The following is a 19,244-nucleotide window of genomic DNA, read 5'->3' as shown; positions in this document are numbered from 1 at the left end:
GGGCGCCGCGCCGACCTCGCCGTCGTGCTCGAGCGGCTTGAAGTCGCGCGCGGCGAGGTCGAGCGTGCCGTCGGCCGCCGCGGCGTGCGCGCCCTCCTTCGAGAGGAGCAGGGCGCGCATGTCGGCGTCGCGGTGGCGCGCGGCGCGGATGACGGCGTCGCCCGTCTGCTCGCTCTCGTCCGGGTCGTTCTGGCCGTCGCGCACGTCGGCGTCGAGGTCGAGGCCGTTGAGCTGTGCGCGCATCGTCTCGTCCGGCTGCGGGACCGTCGCCGTCTCGCCCTTGAGGTCGTTCTCGTCCCGCAGCGACCGCCGTGGCCGGGGGCGACCGCCCTCGCCTGCGCCGCCGCTGCCCTCCTCCTGGACCCGGCCCTTGAGCTGCGCGTCCCGCAAGCCCTGCAGCGGCCGCTGCAGCGCCGACACGCCGACACCGGCGACCTTCTCGACGCCGCGCTCGACGGGCGAGGGCACGTGGCGCCCGAGCCAGCGACCGTTGCCGTCGCGGACCTTCTGGCTCGAGGCCGGGCCGTCCTCGTGGACGGGCGACTCGACTAGGGGCGGACTGGCGGCAAAGTCGATCGAGCCATGTCGCGAGGGAAGGGGAGAGACGTTGGGCATGAAAGGCGTGGCGGGGAAAGAGCGAAAGGCGGAAGCTGGGGAGCCCGCAGAGGTGCCGGCGAGCGAAGTGTAGCGGGACGAGTCGGGGGAGGAAGGGTGGGACGGTGTCGGCGTGTTGAACTCTGCAACAAGAGTGGGTGTCAGCTCGGGTAGTACTGCGTGGGCGCAAGGGGCAACTCACGGTCCTCGTCTGCTTCGTCGGCAGGGGCGTCGAGGTCGAGCGGCTCCATGTCCTGCTCGGCAAGAGTGAGTCAGTACGTGCGCAAGACTCGAGAGAGACAGGGAGAGGTAGACGGACCCCTCCATCGCTGCGACCGTCGTCCGAGACGGGCCCGCTGAGCGGGCTCGTCTGCATGTCGGCGGGCACGTCCTGCTCGGTCTCGAAGACGAAAAAGGCCTCGCCCGTCTCGCCGACCTTCATGTAGAACGGGACGCGCTCATCGTTGACCGTGATGCGGACCTGCTCGAGGGGCGGCGGCGGCAGGGAGCGGGAGAGGAAGGGGAGGAGGCAGAGAGTCAGCTCTGCCGCCGCGAGGACGACGACGTGGGAGGGGCGGAGCGTACCTTCTTGTCGACAGGGCGGAGGACGCTGAGCTTGCCGAAGCGCACGTGGAAGGGCGAGCAAGCGAGTTCGACGTCGCCGGACTCGGTGGGGCGCTCGACGACAATCACGTCGATGGCGCCCGTGAGCGTTGACGGATTGACCGACTGGTAGTAGTTGACGGCCTGGACGCGCACAGAGGGTCAGTGTCCCGTTACGAGCCGTCGTCGCCCTCCTGAGGTGGGCCGTCCGCCGCGAGGATCATCGGCTCGGGTGTAGGGGGGAGGACTGGGCGACGCACCTTGCTGACCCACTGCATGGTGGACCGGGTCCTTGCAGAGCTGGCAGGCTGAGCAGACGAGCGAGCGTGCGCTTGAGCGCGAGAGTGGGCGACAGAGGGGTTGAGCGTGGTCGTCTCTCGAGTCTCGACGTCGGCGACGGCGGCGACACCGAGCAACCGAGTCTCTCTCGGCTGAGGGTCGACGATGCCACAGATGCGCTTGCAATGCTACTACGGACCCATGAGAGAACAGACCCTCAGAGACTGCCCGGACCCTCGCTCCCTGTCTCTCCTCCGCCTCGCTCACTTGCGCCTGCTCGACCTCCGCTGAGCCGGCGACGACGTCGCTGGCGGCTTGGGCACGGCGGCCGTCGGCGTCTCGGTAGCCCTGTTGCGCGCGAGAGAGGAGGTGTCAGGCGAATGAATGGGTGGGAGAAGGAGAGGAACGGGCAGGGACGCACGCTGCATCGGCGGCCGCTTGCTCGAGACGAGCCTTCTCGACCTTCTCCTTGAACGCGGCCTGCTTCTTGTCGTCGTCCTTGTGGAACTGCTCATCGCAAAGAGAGTCAGCGAGCCCTCAGACGAGAGGCAGGGAGATGGCGAAAGGCTGACGCACCCACGAGACGACAAAGTTCATGATGAACCCGCTCACGGCCAGCAGCGCAAACTTGGGCACCTTGGCCGACTCGCGGTGGATCTTGGCCCAAATCTTGGCGAGGCGATGCAGGCGGTCCTCGCTGCGTGTGCGGGGCCAGGCGGCGTCAGTCCTCGAGGGCGACGACGAGACGAGGGACGGCGAGAGGGGGAGTGGGACGCACAAGGAGCCGCCGGGTGCGAGCCTGCCCTCCCACACCTCGACCTGCTTCCACAGGGCTGGCTTGCTGAGCATGTCGCTGAGCGCCTCGACGTTGGGCCGGACGTTGCCCGGGCGGATGAAGCGCAGCGTGCGCATGCGGTTGGTGCCGATCACGATGACGGGCGTCCTGTAGAGAGCGGTCGTGAGCTGCCGTTCGCGCTCGTGAGACGCTCGAGGAGGTGGACGCACCGCCAGAGCCACCACCGGGTCGGGAGGATCGTCTCCCTCGCGTACCCGAGGCGCGCAAAGTGCATGTTGGCGGGCAAGGTGCCGCCGGCGGCGCTCGAGTTGTACGTGGCGACCTCGTCCATGCCCTTGAGGAACACCTTGGACACGCTGCGGACACAGAGGGAAAGGTCAGCACCGCTCGGCGAGGAGGCGAGGGAGGGGGAGGAGGACGCACGGATCAGGGCCGTGAACCGTGATGACCCAGACATCCTCGCGGGGCAAGGGCGACGCGAACGGGTTGTCGAGCGTCGCCGTGCCGAGCACCGTCTCGTAGTTGTCGTCGGTGAGGTCGACTGCAGCGCGGCCGAGTGGGGGAGGAGGAGGACGAGAGGTCAGTCCCGGCGTCCACGGCACGGCGGGCGATAGGGGTGGGACGCACACGCAAAGGGGTGAGGCTCGAGGGGCGTCTCGTCGGTGGCGAGGATGCGGTCGATCTGGGTCTCGTTGAGGCGGAGGATGTTGCGCAGGCCGGAGCGAACGACGGCGTGCGACGTCTCCTGGAAGAAGGACAGCGGGCCTGCGCTGGCGAGCGGGAGCGCAGATAGTGCCAGGAGGGCGCACGAAGCTGACAGGCGGACCATGGTGGCTCGTGAGGGAGACGTGGGCGAGGAGGGCGAGGCGCGACCTCCCCTCGCCGCGCTCGCCGCGACAGCACCGCACGGTCGACCCGGAGCGATTGCGACGGCGTGCCTTTTTTCCTCTCGCTCTCGAGCTGTCGACAAGCTTGAGACCAAGACAGGGCTACAAGGACTGCATTGCGAAACAAGTGTCTGTGCGCGCCGGTCAACTTCCTCGAGACTCGCTCACGGCGCCACCTCGTTCCTCCACCGCTCGATCGGGTCGCTCGCCTGCTTCTGCATCGCCGCCTGCATCTGCATCTGCGCGAGCGCGAGCTGCGCCTGCGGATCGGGCGCGACGCCGCCAAAGCCGGCAAGGGTCGGTGCGGCGAGCGAGAAGTGCGAGTGGCTGTAGGGCAGCGCACGGGCGACGGGCGGGTAGCCAGGTGCGAGGGGCATGCCGGGTAGCGCGTGAGGATGTTGCTGGTACGGATAGGTGGGTATGGGCGCGCCGCCGCCGCCGAGGTGACCGCCCGCCTTGAGGCCGAGCGGGCGGTCGTCCGACTCGTCCGACACGGTCCGGCCGTCGTCGTCGAGCGCGTGCAGCCTCGCTGTCGGCGCCTCGAGACGCTGCTGCGGCGCGAGCGACATGCGCCGGATCGCGAGCGGGATGTCGTCCTCGTCCGGGACGGGCTGGATCGTCGAGAATCGTGCGCCAAGCGGCTTGTCGTCCTCGCTGTCGTCGTCGGCGGCGGCTCCGTGGTCGACAGGTGGAAGGATGTGGGCGAGCGACTGGCGCGAGTAGCGAGTGCCGAGCGGTTGGTCGTCGTCGTCGCTGTCGGGGTGGTCGTGCGACTCGTGGCCCTGCGAGGACGGGTCGCCGGGGAAGGGCAAGCGCGGGCCGTCGAGAGGTGCTCGAGCGTTGGACGAGGTGGCACCGGTCGCTGGCGCGAGATGTTGAGCGTCGGCAGGCTGCAGGATGCAGGATGTCAGTCAAGCTCGAGGGAAGCGTGGGGAGGACAGTGGCGACGCACCGTGCGCCGAGTCGGTCCAGTCTCCTCGTCGTCGCTCACCTCGTCGTCCTCGTCGTCCGACATGCCGAACGCGCTCTTCCGCCTCGCCTCGCCGCCGGCCGAGAAATACCCGCCGCCGCCGAGCGAGCTGATCGGGCGCGGCCTGAACGCGTCGCCCTGCTCGTCCTCGTCGTCGCTCCCCGCCGCTCGAGCGCGAGTCGAGTCGGCAAGAGCCGGGAACCAGTCGCCGCCGGACGCAGAGCTCGTGAGGCCGGTGCCGAGACCGAGCGGGATCGACAGCGACGGCGCGAGCGAGTTGCGCCGGTCGAGAGGTGCGGCAGGTGCGTGTCGTCGTGTTGTGGCTGCGACAAGAGATGAGTCAGGACGAGGTACGGGAAGATGGCTGAAGAGAAGGAGGGGGACGCACCTTCGACAAGCTCTTCGACAACCTCCTCGCCTTGCTCTGGCTCCCACTCTCGCTCCTCCTGATGCAGCTCGGCCACCGGCGGCTCCCACTCCTGCGCCGGCGCGGCCGTCGCCACCTGGTCCTGCGCCATCTGGCTGCGCCGCTTCGCCCCCTTGACGAGCTTGCCCCTCCTCTTCTTCCTCTCGTCCTGCTCGCGCTTCTCTCGCTCACGCCGCTCGACCTCCTCCCGCTCGACGCGCTCCTGCTCCTCGAGCTCCTTGGCTCGCGCGAGCTCGCGCTGGTAGAGCAGGTCGGGCCCGAAGATGGTCGTGCGCGCGCCGCGCGCCTTCTCGGGCGACGCGCCGAGCGCGCGCTGCGGCGGCGCTCGCCCGCGCCCGCCCGCCGGCACGAGCGCGAGCGGCACGTCGTCGACCTGCTCCTGCTCGACGGCGACAGCGTCCGAGGGCGGCGCGGGCGAGCTCGCCTGCCACTCGAACATGGCGCGGCGGCCGTCGCTGCCCGGGACGAACGCGCGCTGCTGCGCCTTGAGCTGCGCACGCCGCTCGGCCATGACGTCCATGAGCGACCGGCCGTAGAGCGCGCCGGCGGGGTGCAGCGGCTTGCGCAACCCGGGCGCGTCCTCGAACTCGTCCGCGCCGTCGCCGTCCTCCTCGAGCTGCGCCGGGTCGTCCCCCTCGTCGTCGCCGTCCGACAGCCCTCCAGGCTCGGGACCTTCGACACGCTCGCGCCGCGGCGGCGACGGCGGCCGGCCCGCGAGCGGTGCCGGGAGGAGCACGACCTGCGGCGGCTTGCCCGCCTCGGGGTTGCTGAACGCCGGGCGCTCCTTGGCGAGCTCGGCGCGCTGTGCAGCGATGACGAGCGGGTCGAAGCGCGAGGTGAAGCCCGGCGAGGCGCGCGAGAGGGTGGGAGAGGTCGAGGGACGGTCGTCGGGGTGGGCGAGCTCGTCAGAGCGAGAAGGAGGGATGGCAAGGGACAGGCGGGAGTCGGGACGGAAGGACGACACCCTGTCGAGGTCGGTCGAGCCGCGGCTGCTCGACATGGCGGTTGAGATGCGGGGCGAGGCGGCCGACCCCTGCCTCGTCAGGCCGGACGAGGCGGGGCCGAGGAACAACGAGTCGCGCACGGCGAGACCCGAGCGACCTGCGCTGCTCAGGGTCTGGATGTCGCCGACCGAGCCGTCGCCAGACAGGTCGGCGAGGCTCGGCAACGAGCTCATGCCGGCGGCGGGCCCGAGGCTCTGGGTGCGCAAGCGCTGCCCGAGCCGTCGCCGCTGCGTTGGCGTGCGCTCGAGGATCTTGATGCGCGGCGCGCTCGACTCGCCCTCGCTCGTCGCCGCGCCTGCGGCCTCGACCGAGACGAGCGGCGAGGTCGACGACGCGTGGCCGCTCGTCGAGGCGGCCAGGCGCTGCTCGACGCCGTCGAGGATCGACTCGGCGAACGACAGGGGACGACCGTGGTTGAGCGCGTCGGGCATCGAGCGCGTCTCGAGCACCTCGAGCGCGTCGTCGTCCTCCTCGTCGTCGAGCCCAGCGCCGGGACCGTGGCGACGAGCCGCGCCGAACGTGCCCGACGACGCCGCCGCCGCCGCGCCTGCGCTGAACGCGCGCGATACCCCGAAAGCCGACGCCGTAGGCTCAAGGACCGCCGAGGACCCGCGGCGCCGCCCTGCGCCATCGTCCGACGCCGCGTTCGACAGCGCCTCGTCGAGGCCCCACTCGCTCGCGAGGCGCTCCTCCTCGTCGGCGCTCAGCTCGAGCGGCTCTGGAGGGGCGTCGAAGCCGTGCGCGCTCCACGCGGCCGAGCCCGCCAGGCTCGCGCGCCGTGCGAGAGGGCTGCCGGCGTCGCTCAGGGCGGCGTCGCTCGGCGCGGCGTACTGGCCCGGGAGGACGCGGCCCTCGGGCGCATCGAGTGCGTCGACGAGCTCGAAGCTGCCGGACAGGGAGGGTGGGCTGGGCGCAGGGCGATCGAGGAGGTGTCGGAAGGGTTGGAGGACGGCGGACGAGAGGATGGGGAGGGAGGGGTCGAGCGGCTCGTCTGAGAGGTCGTGGCCTGTGGGAGCAAAAGTCAGGGTACTTCTAGTAGACGAGAGAAGCCGACCACGCACTCAGGAGGGCTGCGGCGAGCTCTGCTCGTGCTGCCTCGTCGCGGGTGACGCTGGGCGGTGCAGCGGGCGATGTAAGGGCTGCAGGCGGTCGCGCGGGCGCATAGCCCTGCTGCATGGCTCGATGCTGCCCTGCCGGAGCTGCGGTCGGTCGGCGAGCTCGTGCAAGGGCGAGGTGTCGAGGTCAAGCCGAGCGAGATGAGACGGACCTCGACGACGAGCGCGACTCGATCTCTCTGACCTGTCTGCCGAGCCGCCAGACCGCGAACAGGGAGAGCTCTCTCGACGGACGACACGCGAAGGACCGAGACTCTCACGGGCGGGCGAGGTAAGGGGGAGAACATGCGTTGCCATCCCGCGACGCGGAACAGAAACATCTACACACAGAAGCCGGCCGGGGAATGCAGTCTACGTCCATCGTCTCGTCTCTAGGCGAACGCCCGCAGGCAACGATAGCGCCCCGAAAAGAGTGGCGGGGAGGGTATCATGGCGACGAGGGCGAGCCGACTAGAGGCGGTCGCGCGAGTAGACCGAGTCGAACTTGTCCGGCTGGTTGGTGTACATCTTCGTGAGCGTGCCGGGCTTGATGTTGTTCCACTGCGGGTGGAGCGAGAGAGTCAGCTCGCCGATCCGGAAGGGTAGGCAGCGAACGAGCGCTGGCGGCGCCGTCGCGCAACAGGGAGGAGAGGACAAGGGGACGCACCGGCTCGGGGTTGCCGCGCCTGTCCCACGTGACGTCGGCGCCACGGGCGAGACGAGTCAGGTCTGCAGGAACGCAGGACGGGGAGGAAGAACGAGGTCAGTGCCGGATCGTCCTCGAAGGGCCAGCCCGAGTGCTGCCCTGCCGCCCGTCCTGATCCGCCATGCCTGCCGCCCACGCTGTAGAGCGCACGACCGCCGAGGCACGCTCGGATGCAGGTGGGGAGAGGTAGGGCGGTTCGGGTGGGCAGCGCGGGAGGGTCACGAGGAGGACAAGAGGGACGCACACCAGCCAGCGCCGAAGCAGGCTGCGCACAGAAGGAGAAGAGAGAGTCAGTGTCGTGCTCTGACAAGTGCCGCACGCCCCACAGCAACGACGAGCGAGATCGCCGCCATCTCCTCGTGCCCGAGGTCGCCGAGGCGCGCGAGTAGAGGGAGAGAGAGAGGGACGCACCGGTACCGACGACAACCCAGATGGGGATGGCAGCGGGCTCGTACCACGTCTGGAACAGGCTGTGGCGAGGGCGAGTGTCGCGGCGAGACACGGGGTCGGTCGGGGGGGCGAGGGAGCAGGGGAGCGAGGTGGCGACGGCTAGGGTCAGGACTGCTCGCGGTGTGGTGCGGGTGAGCCGCGAGGATGTAGAGAGAGAGTGCTCACGTCTTCTTGAGGCCAGCCGGCTGCGCCGTAGAGGCGAAGCGGCGGCCGGAGACAACCTGAGCAGAGCGAAGGCCAACACGAGCACCGATCATGATGAAGAGGGGAGGAGGCTGCGCGGGTGGGAGTAAAGGTCAGTCAGAGGTCCGGTGCATGCTGGGGACCACCGTGCATACTCACAGGAGGGACGAGGGGGACACGACGAGGAGAAAGAGGAGGGCGCGGGCGCGGCGACGACGACGAGGGCCCGCCCTTGCGAACGCCGCCGAGTCTCGCTCTCGACCTCGTTTGCCACTTCCGCGGGAGCACGGGCCTGCCCTGCGTCGCTGCTGGGCTTGGCCCGACCACAGCCGCGGTTCCCTCCTCCTCCCGCCCAGCCTCCTGAGCCGAATCCTCTCTAGCTCTCCTCGTCGTCGTCGTCGTCACCTCGCTGCGCCGCTCCCTCGGTGCCAGAGGAGCGACTTGTCCCCGCTTTTCGTGGAACGCGCTCTCGTGCGAGAATGGTTCTGCCGCCAAGAGCCACGAGGAGCGAACCGCTGCTGCTGGCCGACTCAAGTTAGCCTCGTCCGGTCGGCGATCGTCCGGCTGTCGCTGCGACCGGCTCGTTCGCTCCGCCTGCGCTTCCCGACCCAGTCGCCGGAGGGCGTGGAGGACCACCTGCTCGCGCACGCAGAGCGGGGCACGAAGCTACTTTCGGCGACGCTACAGCACCTCGTCGCTGCGGCTCTCGAGCTTCTTCTCCTCCTCCTCCCCACCTCCTTCACCCGCTCTCGCTCGACCCGACATGCGCCCCACCTCTGCCCTGCTGCCGCTCGGGCTCGCGGGCTCGACCTACGCCGCTGCCATCAAGTCGACGTCGGCGTCGTGCTCGGACCTCTGGAACGTCGCACCCAAGCTGCTCTCGAACCTCGAGGTCTACGTCGCCCAGGACTATGCCGGTCCGTCTCGTTCCTCTCTCGCCTCGACGGGACCCGACTCTGACTCTTTCACTCGTCGCTGCAGCCGGCACCAACTTCTCGACGCCGTACGCGACGCCGGCGTATCCGCAGGCCGTGCCCGACATGCCCGCCTTCTGCCGCTTCGGCGCCTACATCCACACGTCCAACTCGTCCAAGGTGCGTCGCTGTCGCTCACTGGGCTCTCTTGAGAGAAAGAGGGAGGCGCGCTCGCTGACCCTTTTCGCTCTCGCAGGTCCAGTTCGAGGTCTTCCTCCCGACCGCCGACGACTGGAGCGGCCGCTTCGCGGTCGTCGGCAACGGCGGTGACGCGGGCGGCGTCAACTTCCCCGACATGTGGGCGCCCTTGAAGACCTGTGCGTCCCTCTCGCGCCAGGGATCCGCGCGAGAATGAGCGACTGACGCTCGGCCGCCCTCAGACAACATGGCCGTCGCCTCGACCGACACAGGGCACAACGGTGCGTCTCTCGTCCTGCACCTCCTCAGAGAGCCCGCACTGAGCTCAACCCTGCAGGTACCTCTGGCGACGGCACGTTCGCGCTCAACGGCCCCGAGACGCAGCTCGACTTTGGCTACCGCGCCGTCCACCTCACGACCGTCTACTCGAAGGCGATCGTCAAGGCGTACTACGGCCAGGCGCAGAAGAAGAGCTACTGGCTCGGATGCTCGTCTGGCGGCAAGCAGGGCCTCAAGGAGACGCAGATGTTCCCCGAGGACTTTGACGGCGTCGTTGCCGGCGCAGCTGCGTGCGTCGATGCGCCTCTCTTTCCTCGTCGCGCACGTTCACGGACTGACTCGAGACTCTCGCCCGCAGTCAATGGTGGACCCACGTGCGTCCCGCCGTCCTTTCCTGCCCTAGTCGAGCGCGCACTGACCTTCCCAAGTTGCCCCTCGTCCTCTCCTCGTCTCCCAACCGTCCCTCCTGATCGCGCACGACCTCGCCTCTGCCTCCTTCGTCGACTGCAGCTCAATGCCCAGACGTACCGCGTCAACGCCATCGTCAATAACGTCAACTCGACGGGGTACCTCAACACGACCGACTACCAGCTCATCGGCGACCTTGTCTACAAGCAGTGCGACGAGCAGGACGGCGTCAAGGACGGCATCATCACGAACCCGAGCGCGTGTCAGCCCGACCTGCAGCAGCTGTCGTGCGACTCGCCCGGCGCCAACTCGACGAGCTGCCTGAACGCCGAGCAGATCGTGACCATGTACCGCATCTGGAGCGACTACCACAAGGAGACGACGGGCGACTTTGTCTTCCCTGGCTTCATGCACGGTGCCGAGGGCCTCCAGGGCTTCTCGGTCAACGGCAGCCCCTACGGACCTGGGTGCGTCGAGAGCCTCTCTCTCTTGCCCTCCTTCGCTCCCCGTCGCTGACTTTCTCCCCTCTCAGGCCCGACTTCTTCGAGTACCAGGTGCTCAACAAGACCGAGGTCGGCTCGTTCAGCGCCAACGCGACCGAGATGGACCGCCTGATCGACATTGCCGACGCGACCGACCCTGGTCCGTCTCTTTCTCCTTCTCCTCTTGCCCTCGGCGCACCTCCCTGACCCGCGAATCCTCCCAGGCATGACGAACGCCATCAACCCCAACATCTCGAGCTTCCTCAAGCACGGCAAGCTCCTGACCTACGTCGGTGAGCCGACCCGCTCCCTCTCGTCTCGAGCCTGGCCGGTTCCCTGACCTTTTCCTTGGCTCTCACGCAGGCCTTTCTGACGGGCTCATCCCGACTGGCTCCTCGATCTGGTACTACGAGCAGGTCCGCAAGGCGCTCGGGTACCCGGCCGACCTCAACGACTCGTACCGGCTCTTCACGAGTGCGTCCCTCTCCCTCTCGTTCTTGCGCCTCGTCGTGAGCTGCGACTGACGCTCTCGTCCTCCGTCCCCAGTGCCTGGCATGGGTCACTGCCGTGGCGGGCCCGGCGCGTTTAAGTGAGTCCTCGTCGCCGAACCTCGCCGTCTCGCCGAGGGAGGGCCCGTGCGCTCGCCACGTCAGGAGCTGACCTTGCGCCCGCCCTCACAGCTTCGGCGGTCCCGGTCAACGTCAGCTCAGTCTCGGCGGTGGCTCGACGAGTGCGACGTTTGACGCCAAGCACGACATGGTCCTCGCCATCATCGACTGGGTCGAGAAGGGCGTCGCGCCCGACATGATCATCGGCGCCAAGTACGTCGGCGACGACATGCGCAACGGCACTGCCTTCGAGCGTCCTCACTGCGTGTACGTCCGAGTCCTTCTCTCCCTCGGACGCTATTCCATCGGGTGAACCGTCTCGCGTCGACGAGCCGGTCTCGCGCCGTCCTCCTTTCCCGCGCTGACTTTCTTTCGTCGCCCTCGCAACAGCTACCCGAAGCAGGCGACGTACATCGGCGGCGACGTCAACTCGGCGAGCAGCTTCCGGTGCGAGAACATCGCCTGAGCGAGCGAGTCCTGCCGGACGTGCGGCTCTCGCGTCCCTCTCTCTGTCTCTCTTCTCTTTCCAAGGTCGGGTCGTCCGTAGCAAAAGTTCTTGGCAATTGGCAGCTGTTCTCCATGTCGGCGCTTCCCGTCTCGACGCTGTGCGCGCGTGGGTGCAGAGAAGCGCGTTCGGACCTGCTTCGAGAAGTCGGAGCCGGTCGAGGCGCCGAGAAGCGCGTTCGCGTTCGCCCGTCCATCTCGATCTCGCCCTGGAACAGCTCGTCCCGCGCAGCTCAGGCGCTCAAGCTCGATATGCAGGCCATTGTGCGGGAACAAGGTTGTCCCCGCTTCCGGTCGACGGAGAGTCCGCGGTCGTCAATGAAGGCAAGCTTGACGGCGCGCTCGTGCCTAGCCTGGCCTCTCTCTCGTCGCTCAATGAACTGCGAGGTCGACAGCGGGCGGGAACCACGTCCAGGTCGAGCAGGAGAGGGAAAGCGGTCCGAGCGGGAGAACCTCGACTCGCTCCGTCACCTCCCAGCCGCCTCGACACAGGGGCTGCGACACGTCCAGGTCGCAGAGAGGGTCTCATAAAGTGCGCTCACCGCTCAAAGCTGGCAAGCTCGACCGCAAGCAGAGTCTCGCTGTGCGCCGAGGAGGAGACGGCACCTTCTCAATCGGGTGAGGGTCCGTGACCCGCCCCTCGCAAGGGCCTCGCCATTGTGCTCAGGGCCAGACACAGCCCAAGTCTGACATCTGCAAGCTGGCAAATGAAGCTGCCCGCGCGCGCGCTCGTCCCGGCCGTCCTTTCCGGCGCTTCCTCCTCCTCCACCTCGGCTCCGAGTCCCTCTCGCTCGAGCTCCTCCCACGTCCGCCGCTGCTACTCGACCGCCTCGGCAGCTGCGCCCCTCAACCGCCGCACCGACAGCCCATCTCTCAACCGTCGCCCGGTCCTCGGACCATGTCAACCTCGACGACGACCCCGCTCGCCGACCCTCGCTCCCGCACCGCCGCGCTCGTCAACGTCGCCGCCTGCAGCCCGACCTCGCCCAGCTCGAGCGTGTACTCGCCGTCGCCCATCATGCACGAGCACGCGTGCGACGGCGGCTCTCCGCGTCCTCGTCAAGTCGTCGTCACCAAGTGGGGCAGCGCCTCGTCCCGCTCGCCAGATGGGCGCAGCAGCGACCGCAAGCGGTACACGGGCGCCATGTCGAGGTCTGCGAGCGCAGGCGCCGCGAGCGGGCTCGGCATCGCAGGGTTCCCGCCGCAAGTTCGCCCGACGCACTCGCGCAACTCGTCGTCGCCCAGCCACTCGGGCACGTCCTCGCCCGACCTCTCGCGCCGCGACCTCGCCTCGTCCTTGCGCGCGCGAGGACCCGCCGTCATCCGCCTCGAGCTGCAAGACCCGTCGTCGACCAAGAAGGGCGACCAGGTCACGCCGGCCGCGTCCGCCCCGCTCGACCTCGGCATCGAGCTCGCGTCCATCCCGTCGACGTACCAGGAGACGCAAATCGAGCTACCCGCCGTCGACGACGACGAGCCCGCCGCACCCGCCGAGCACGAGCAGCAGCAGCCAGCGAGCGCCGAGGCCGCTCTCCCTCCTCCCATCGCTTCACCCGTCCACCCTGCCGACGAGCCGCCGACGCCATACACGCCGTACGCCGCGCAAGTGCGCGTGAGCGTCGCTCAACGCGTCGAGCGCGCCCCCTCGCCGCGCAAGGGCAGCCTCGCCGAGCTCAGCCTCAAGCGCACGAGCACGGCATCGTCCGTCTCGTCCGGGTGCGCCGCGGACGCTCCGCCGGCGGACGCTGCAGCCGCCCCTCGTCCTCGTTCCGCGCAGCGAGTCGCACCCCCGTCCTACGTCATCTCGTCCGCGTCGCCGACCACCCTCGACTTGCCGCCGACCGCCAGCTCGCCAACTTTGCCTCCTGCTCCTTCGCCTGTCGGCAACGGTCCCGGCGGTCAGCGCATCACGCCCGGCGCCAAGCTCGCGCTCAACCTCGTCAGCCTCTCGCGGCGCACGGCGCACGTCTCGGGCGCGCCGGGCTACACATGGCGCCTCAACCTCGTCGAGAAGCTCGAGGTCATCCTCGGCAGCTTCCTCACGATCGATGAGGCAGAAGCCGTGCTGTCGATCGGCAAGACTGGGCAGGACAAGCCGCAGGTGCGCTCTACCTTTCCCTCGGGCCCGCCCTCTCGCGCACGGACCCCCCTTGACACGCTTCCTCGTCGCAGACCGGCCACGACGCGCACGCTCAGCAAGCCGGCTCGAACTCGTCGCCATCGTCAGACGCCGCCAAGGACAGCTCGAGGGACCGCAGCTCGTTCCTCGGCAGGGTCAAGCGGGCTCTTCCCGGTCTCGGTGCGCACCGCTCTCTCTCTCTCTTTTTGTCCCTCGCGCTCCTCCTGACCATCTCGGCCCTTCATGCAGCAAAAGAAGCTCCTTCCTCAACCCCGGCGTCCAAGAAGGCCGTGTTCGGCGCCCCTCTGTCGAGCAAGAACGGCTTCGTCACGTCGATGATTGCGGGCCAGCGTCACGAGCTGCCCGGCGTCGTGTTCAGCACCGTCGAGGAGATCTACCGTCGCGGTCAGGGCAAGAAGGTGCCCGGCATGATGCAGCAGCACGGCGAGCCGAGTCGGGTCGCCAAGCTCGTCCAGATCTACGACACGCCGCCCGACTACGGCGAGCACCACGACCTGTCGATCGAGTCGATCCACAACGTCACCTCGCTGTGCGTCCTCCAGTCTCTGTTCTCTCAAGCGCCTGCAGCGCAGAGACTGACCGGATCCTCTCTCGCTGCGCAGCCTCAAGCGGTACTTGCGCGACCTTCCCGAGCCCGTCCTCGACTATCGCGTGTGCCGCCTCCTCCTCGCCTGCGTCGACTCGAAGAAGCTCCCGATCAAGGCGCGGGTGGCCGGCGTCCAAGTCGTCCTTCGCCTCCAGCCGACGGCCAACTTCAGCCTCCTCACCTACGTCCTCGCCTTCCTGTCCCAGATCCCGCTCTTCCCCGAGAACAGCCTCTCGATCGACGAGATCTCGACCCTGTTCGGCGGTCCCCTCATGTCGTCGCGCCTCGCGCCTCGCACCAAGAAGCCGGCGAGCCACCACCAGCTGTCGATCACGGGCCCGACCGAGCCGCTCGCGTCGGGCGTCGAGGCGGCGAGCAGGGCGCAGGACGCCCTCCGCTTCCTCCTCGAGCACTGGAGCGCCATCGCCGACGGCCTCCTCGAGCCCGACTTTGACGTCGACCCCGAGAAGGTCATCGACGGCCTCGTCTCGCCGACGGCGCCGACGGTCGACCTCGACCTGCCGGGCGCAGAGCTCCACATCCGCCAAGCGCGCTCGGCAGAGTCGCTTCGAGCACAGCCATTCCTCGCCGACCCGTCGTCCGTCGACCCGCTCCTGGCCGACTCGCTCCTCGAGCTGCCCACCATGGCGTCGCCGCGCGAGGCGCCCGCACCTCCTCTCGCGGCTCTGCCCTGGTCGGCCCTCCAGATCAAGAAGGCCTCGCCCGCCATCTCGCCCGTCGTCGAGCAGGGCACGCCCGAGCAGAGCCCGGCGTTGCGCAGCGCGAGCGGCACGACGGCGAACTGCTCGGACCCGCCGACGCCGCTCCTCGTCCTCCACGACTCGCCGCGCGCGCCAACCTCGCCGCTCGCTCGGCACGTCGTCCAGTCGCAGCAGCAGGCGCCCGAGGACAGCCCCAACGTGTCGTCGAACGAGGCGCCGGGCACGTCGTCGACGCGCTCGTCCGTCTCGACTGGGTCGGACCAGGGCAGCGAGCTGCGCACGCCGCCGTCGTCGACGTACACTGGTGCGGGTGCGCTCGAGGCCATGCTTCGTAGCGGCGGCAAGCAGGCGGCCGAGGAGGAGCAGGGCCAGGACCTGACGGTCGGTCGGCGCGAGTCGGATGTCGCAGCCAGCTTGCTCAGCCGTGAAGGTGCGTCTTCCCCTCTCCCTCTCGCCTCCCTCGTATCAACGAGACGTTCCTCTGACGCCGGCCTATCCGCAGAACTGCCCCTCGACGACTTTCCCTCCCCGCCCATGCCCGCTCGGGCCGCCGTCCGCCTGTCGGCGTTCCTCCCGCCTTCGCCTTTCCTCTCGCAAGACGAGATCGCCGCCGCGCGCGCACAGCGTGAGGTCGCGCCGGCCGTTCCTCGTGTCGAGGTGGCGACCTGGGAGCACCTCGTCGACAGCGCCGACGCCGAGTTCCAGCGCCAGGAGGGCTCGTCGGCGCAGGAGAAGGCGCTCGTCCCGCTTCCCGAGGACGCCGGGTCGCCCGCAGTTGGCGAGGTCGCCGTCGACGACGCCGAGGAGCAGGAGTCGGAGGAGGAGAGCGAGGACGAGGACGAGCTGCCGCCACCTGTCCCGCTCAAGCACTACGCGCCGCGGTCGGTTGTCGTCCTCGACGGCACGTTCGCCCCCCTCCTCTCGCCCTCGACCCCGCACGCCCTCACCGCCGCCGTCCTCGCGAGCTCGTCGCCCGCTCGGTCGATGCGGGCGTCGGCTCCTCCCGGGCTCAACCTCGCCCTCCTCGCCTCGACTTCGGGCTACGCCCTGCCCCTCGCCTCGCCTACCTCGCCCATGTCGCTCCCTCCCCACAACCCTGAGCCGCACCTCGAGTTCGCCGAGCACCCGGCGCACCCGCACCGCCGCGAGATCCAGTCGCTGTGGGCGCAGCTCACGGCGCTCGAGCTCGAGCGCACGGCCGAGCGCGCCGAGATGAGCGACCTGCGGCAAGAGGTCGAGCAGTTCAAGGCGCGCATGGCCAAGCGGCTCGAGCGCCGGGTCGGGCTCGACGCCGAGGAGCGCCGGCGGCTCGACGAGGCGGAACGGCGCGCGCGCGAGCTCGAGCGCGCCGAGGGCGAGCTGAGGAGGACGAGGGACGACCTCGAGCTCGTCAAGCTCGACGCGACGCACGCCAAGGAGGAGGCGCATCGCGCGGCGGACGAGGCGGTCGAGCTCAAGGCTCAACTTGAGAAGGTCGAGCAGGCGAGGAGGGTCGAGCAGGACGAGGCGAGGGCGCAGGTCGAGGCGCTCGAGGCGCAGTTGGGGTCGATCAGGGCCGTCTTGCTGGGCAAGGCGGCAGGGAACTGAGCTCGAGCAGCTCGTCGTCGTCTTCGTCACTTTGTATCGCTCTCGTCGGTCGTCCTTCCCTTGTAGCTGTGTGCAGTCCATCTCTCTCATTCTTCCCTCACCAGCTCTCGAGAGCACTCAAAGATGATGAGAGAGGCGTCTACAATGCGGAGACGATGATCTACTGCGAGAACGACGGGCGAAGTTCCGCGCAGAGCGAGAGCAAGAGAACGGCCTCGTGCTGAGCGGCCGCCACCGCCAGCTCAGTACGGCGAGCTCTTGACGCTCTTGAGCCTCCCGTACGCGTCAAACACGGCGCCACCGCCCTGACCGTCCTCCTCGCCGTCGCCGCCGCCACCGACCGCCCTCGCCTTGTTCCTCCTCGCGCCCCTGCCGCGCTCGAGCTTCTCGAACCTCGTGCCAGCGAGCGCCACCTCCATGGCCTTTTCGACGTCGCGCCGGAGCGTGCGCGCGCCGTCCTGGTCGCAAAAGATGGGCGCGAGGCGGTACGACAGCCACAGGTACAGCGTCAGGCACCGGTGGAACGACTCGAGCGACTGGAGCGTCTCGGACGTGAAGACGCTCGGTGTGCGGCGGGACGAGGCGGACGATGTGGGCCGAGCTGACGACGACGGCGACGACGACGAGGCGGCGGCGTTGGCGGCGATGCCGGCCTGGCGCACGCGCTCGAGGGCGTCAAACACGCCGGCGTCGGCGCCCCACTGGCGCATGCGGATCGGCTCGCCCCTCGCGTACGCCTCGACAAAGTCGACGAGGGTGGCGACGACGCGCTGGTCGCGCTGGTTGACGGGCGCCGACGCGAACGTGAAGCGCTCCTGGAACGTGAGCGGGTGCACGTGCGCGATGTGGTCGCTCACGTCGCCGAACGACGACGAGGCCGTCGGGCGGTAGTGCGGCTTGGTGCGCGTGATGGCGCGCGACAGGGCAAAGATGCGGCTCAGGGGCGTCGACGGCGGCAGGAGGTCGTACAGGCCCTTGAACGCGTCGAACGAGGCGCCGAGCGACGCCTGCGTCACTTGGACCGTCGGCTGCGCCATGGCGTCCTGCAGGAGCTCGAGGTCGACGGCGTCGAGCGTCGTCGCCTCGCCGGGAACGGCCTCGCCCGGTGCGGGCGGCGACGCCGGGTCGAGGTCGAGGTCGGGCGCCGAGGGCGACACGGACGCGTGGACGCCGAAGCGGCCGGCGCGACCAGCGATCTGCTTGATCTGCGGGACGGGTAGGCGGACCTCGGCCGTGCCGTCGAACTTGTGCAGCGCCTCGAACACGACCCGGCGGATCTTGCTGCGAGGAGGTGAGCCGGGCGAGTGTCAGTCGGCGAGCACGTCCGCGAGAGAGAGAGGGCGAGCACGTCCGCGAGAGAGAGAGGGAGAGAGCGCGAGACGCACAGGTTGAGGCCCATGCCGATGGCGTCGCTCGCGACGAGGACGTCGTACGTGCCCTCGTTGAAGGCGCGCGCCTGCTCCTCGCGGACCTCGGGCGGCAAGCCGCCGTAGGCGACGGCGACGCGCAGGCCCGTCTTTTCCTCGATGGCGCGCTTGAACGCAAAGATGTTGCTGCGCGAGAAGGTGACGAGGCAGTCGCCGCGGCGGATGCGGCTCAGGTCGCCCTCGAGCGAGCGCGACGCGACGACGAGGGGCGACAGGCGCTGGTACCGCTTGACGACGCACTCGTCGCCGACCTCGGCGGCGATGCGCTGGACGAGGTCGACGACCGACTCCTCGCCGCACAGGTGCAGCTCGTCGCAGCGCGCGCCGACGACGGCGGCGGTCCACGCCGTGCCGCGCTGCGGGTCGCCGATCATCTGAATCTCGTCGACGACGCCGACCTCGAGGTGCTTGGACAGCGGGAACATCTCGACCGTGCACGACTGGAGGCCGGCGTCTGGGTCGAGGATGCGCTGCTCCTCGCCCGTGACGAGGTTGCAGGTGCGCTTGCCCTCGTCGCCAATCTTGCCCTCGTTGAAGCGGGCAAAGACCTCGTGGGCGAGGAGGCGCAGCGGGCCGGCGTAGGCGCCCGTGCGGGCGCGCGCGAGGGCGACGAGGGCCGAGTGCGTCTTGCCCGAGTTGGTGGGCCCGACGTGGAGGATGAGGCGACGGCGGTGCTGGCGGGCCGAGGGAAAGTCCTCGTAGTGGAACCGGCGGTCGGCGAGGTCGGCGAGCTGGTGGAGCTGGGACAGGGTCGGGTCGGGGACGGGCGAGGTTGGAGTCGGGGGAGGGAGGGGAACGGCGGCGCGGACCCAGGCGAGGAAGGTGGCGAGCGAGGCGTCCCACAGTGCGTCTTGGCCGTCGTTGACGTAGGCCGTCTGGAGCGCGTCGAGGTCCCACGCCGCGCTGTTGTCGGACGAGAGCGAGGAGGTGGTCGCGAGGTGGCGGTGCGCGACGACGACCCACCGGCGCGCGAGGTCGACGAGGGTCGAGTGGGTGACGCCGAGGTCGTGTGCGAGAGCTCTGAGCTCCCTCGATTGGGGCTTCCACGTTGTGCGGAGGTGGTGCTCGAGGCGCGAGGCGAGTGCGTCGCGCGAGATGTGGGACGGGCCGGCCGCTCGACGGCCCTGGGGCGGGCCATGGCGCGGTGGTCGGTTCGAGTAGCGCGAGTTGGACGGTGGTGGAGGTGCGCTTCTCCTCGGGCGCGCTGTGGGCTGGCGGCAGAGCGCGGCCGACGTCGAGAGGGCGCGGAGAGGTGAGGGCGACGAGGCGATGGCGGCGCGGGATGGGGCGAGTCGCAGCGCGAGCATGCTCGTCGAGGGACGAGAGAGGTGTGTACTGGCGAGTGTGCTCAGCCGAGCGAGGTCGACGAGGCCCTCAAAGGCGGTGCAGCTGCTTG

General features: G+C 69.3%; 5 protein-coding genes across 5 annotated transcripts; 1 reads left to right on the top strand and 4 right to left on the bottom strand.

The window, feature by feature from the left end:
• Positions 1-1,705: 1,705 nt before the first annotated feature.
• RHOBADRAFT_50649 (uncharacterized protein) lies at positions 1,706-3,101 on the bottom strand (the record flags this gene model as incomplete). The annotated part of the gene is made up of 7 exons (XM_018415427.1): positions 1,706-1,824; positions 1,898-1,983; positions 2,053-2,173; positions 2,255-2,419; positions 2,482-2,628; positions 2,696-2,813; positions 2,900-3,101. 7 exons carry the CDS (start codon positions 3,099-3,101, stop codon positions 1,740-1,742), a joined length of 924 nt encoding a protein of 307 aa, XP_018274190.1. The 3' UTR covers positions 1,706-1,739.
• Positions 3,102-3,265: 164 nt separating this feature from the next.
• RHOBADRAFT_64338 (uncharacterized protein) lies at positions 3,266-3,748 on the bottom strand. The gene has a single exon (XM_018418468.1). It carries the CDS (start codon positions 3,726-3,728, stop codon positions 3,324-3,326), a length of 405 nt encoding a protein of 134 aa, XP_018274189.1. The 5' UTR covers positions 3,729-3,748; the 3' UTR covers positions 3,266-3,323.
• A 3,377-nt stretch (positions 3,749-7,125) lies between these two features.
• RHOBADRAFT_40683 (uncharacterized protein) lies at positions 7,126-8,067 on the bottom strand (the record flags this gene model as incomplete). The annotated part of the gene is made up of 5 exons (XM_018413746.1): positions 7,126-7,215; positions 7,322-7,383; positions 7,605-7,625; positions 7,772-7,830; positions 7,976-8,067. The coding sequence occupies 5 exons, from the start codon at positions 8,065-8,067 to the stop codon at positions 7,126-7,128; spliced, it is 324 nt and encodes a 107-aa protein (XP_018274188.1).
• A 689-nt stretch (positions 8,068-8,756) lies between these two features.
• RHOBADRAFT_50647 (uncharacterized protein) lies at positions 8,757-11,465 on the top strand (the record flags this gene model as incomplete). Its single annotated transcript, XM_018415426.1, has 13 exons — positions 8,757-8,910; positions 8,975-9,087; positions 9,164-9,284; positions 9,348-9,386; positions 9,443-9,674; positions 9,743-9,758; positions 9,895-10,259; positions 10,325-10,434; positions 10,499-10,567; positions 10,638-10,748; positions 10,821-10,863; positions 10,955-11,149; positions 11,273-11,465. The coding sequence occupies 13 exons, from the start codon at positions 8,757-8,759 to the stop codon at positions 11,346-11,348; spliced, it is 1,644 nt and encodes a 547-aa protein (XP_018274187.1). The 3' UTR covers positions 11,349-11,465.
• A 584-nt stretch (positions 11,466-12,049) lies between these two features.
• RHOBADRAFT_32778 (uncharacterized protein) lies at positions 12,050-19,155 on the bottom strand (the record flags this gene model as incomplete). Its single annotated transcript, XM_018413054.1, has 3 exons — positions 12,050-12,203; positions 16,815-17,702; positions 17,807-19,155. The coding sequence occupies 3 exons, from the start codon at positions 19,153-19,155 to the stop codon at positions 12,050-12,052; spliced, it is 2,391 nt and encodes a 796-aa protein (XP_018274186.1).
• Positions 19,156-19,244: the final 89 nt, after the last annotated feature.

Source organism: Rhodotorula graminis (genome assembly GCF_001329695.1).
Source record: "Rhodotorula graminis WP1 unplaced genomic scaffold RHOBAscaffold_1, whole genome shotgun sequence".
Taxonomy (NCBI): Eukaryota; Fungi; Basidiomycota; class Microbotryomycetes; order Sporidiobolales; family Sporidiobolaceae; genus Rhodotorula; species Rhodotorula graminis.
The sequence above is the reverse complement of the archived record's forward strand: the minus strand, read 5'-3'. Positions and strand labels throughout refer to the sequence as shown.

Bases quoted from the DNA above. Each gene is read 5' to 3' on its own strand.
- RHOBADRAFT_64338 (XM_018418468.1), bottom strand. From the start codon at position 3,728: ATGTCGCTCGCGCCGCAGCAGCGTCTCGAGGCGCCGACAGCGAGGCTG.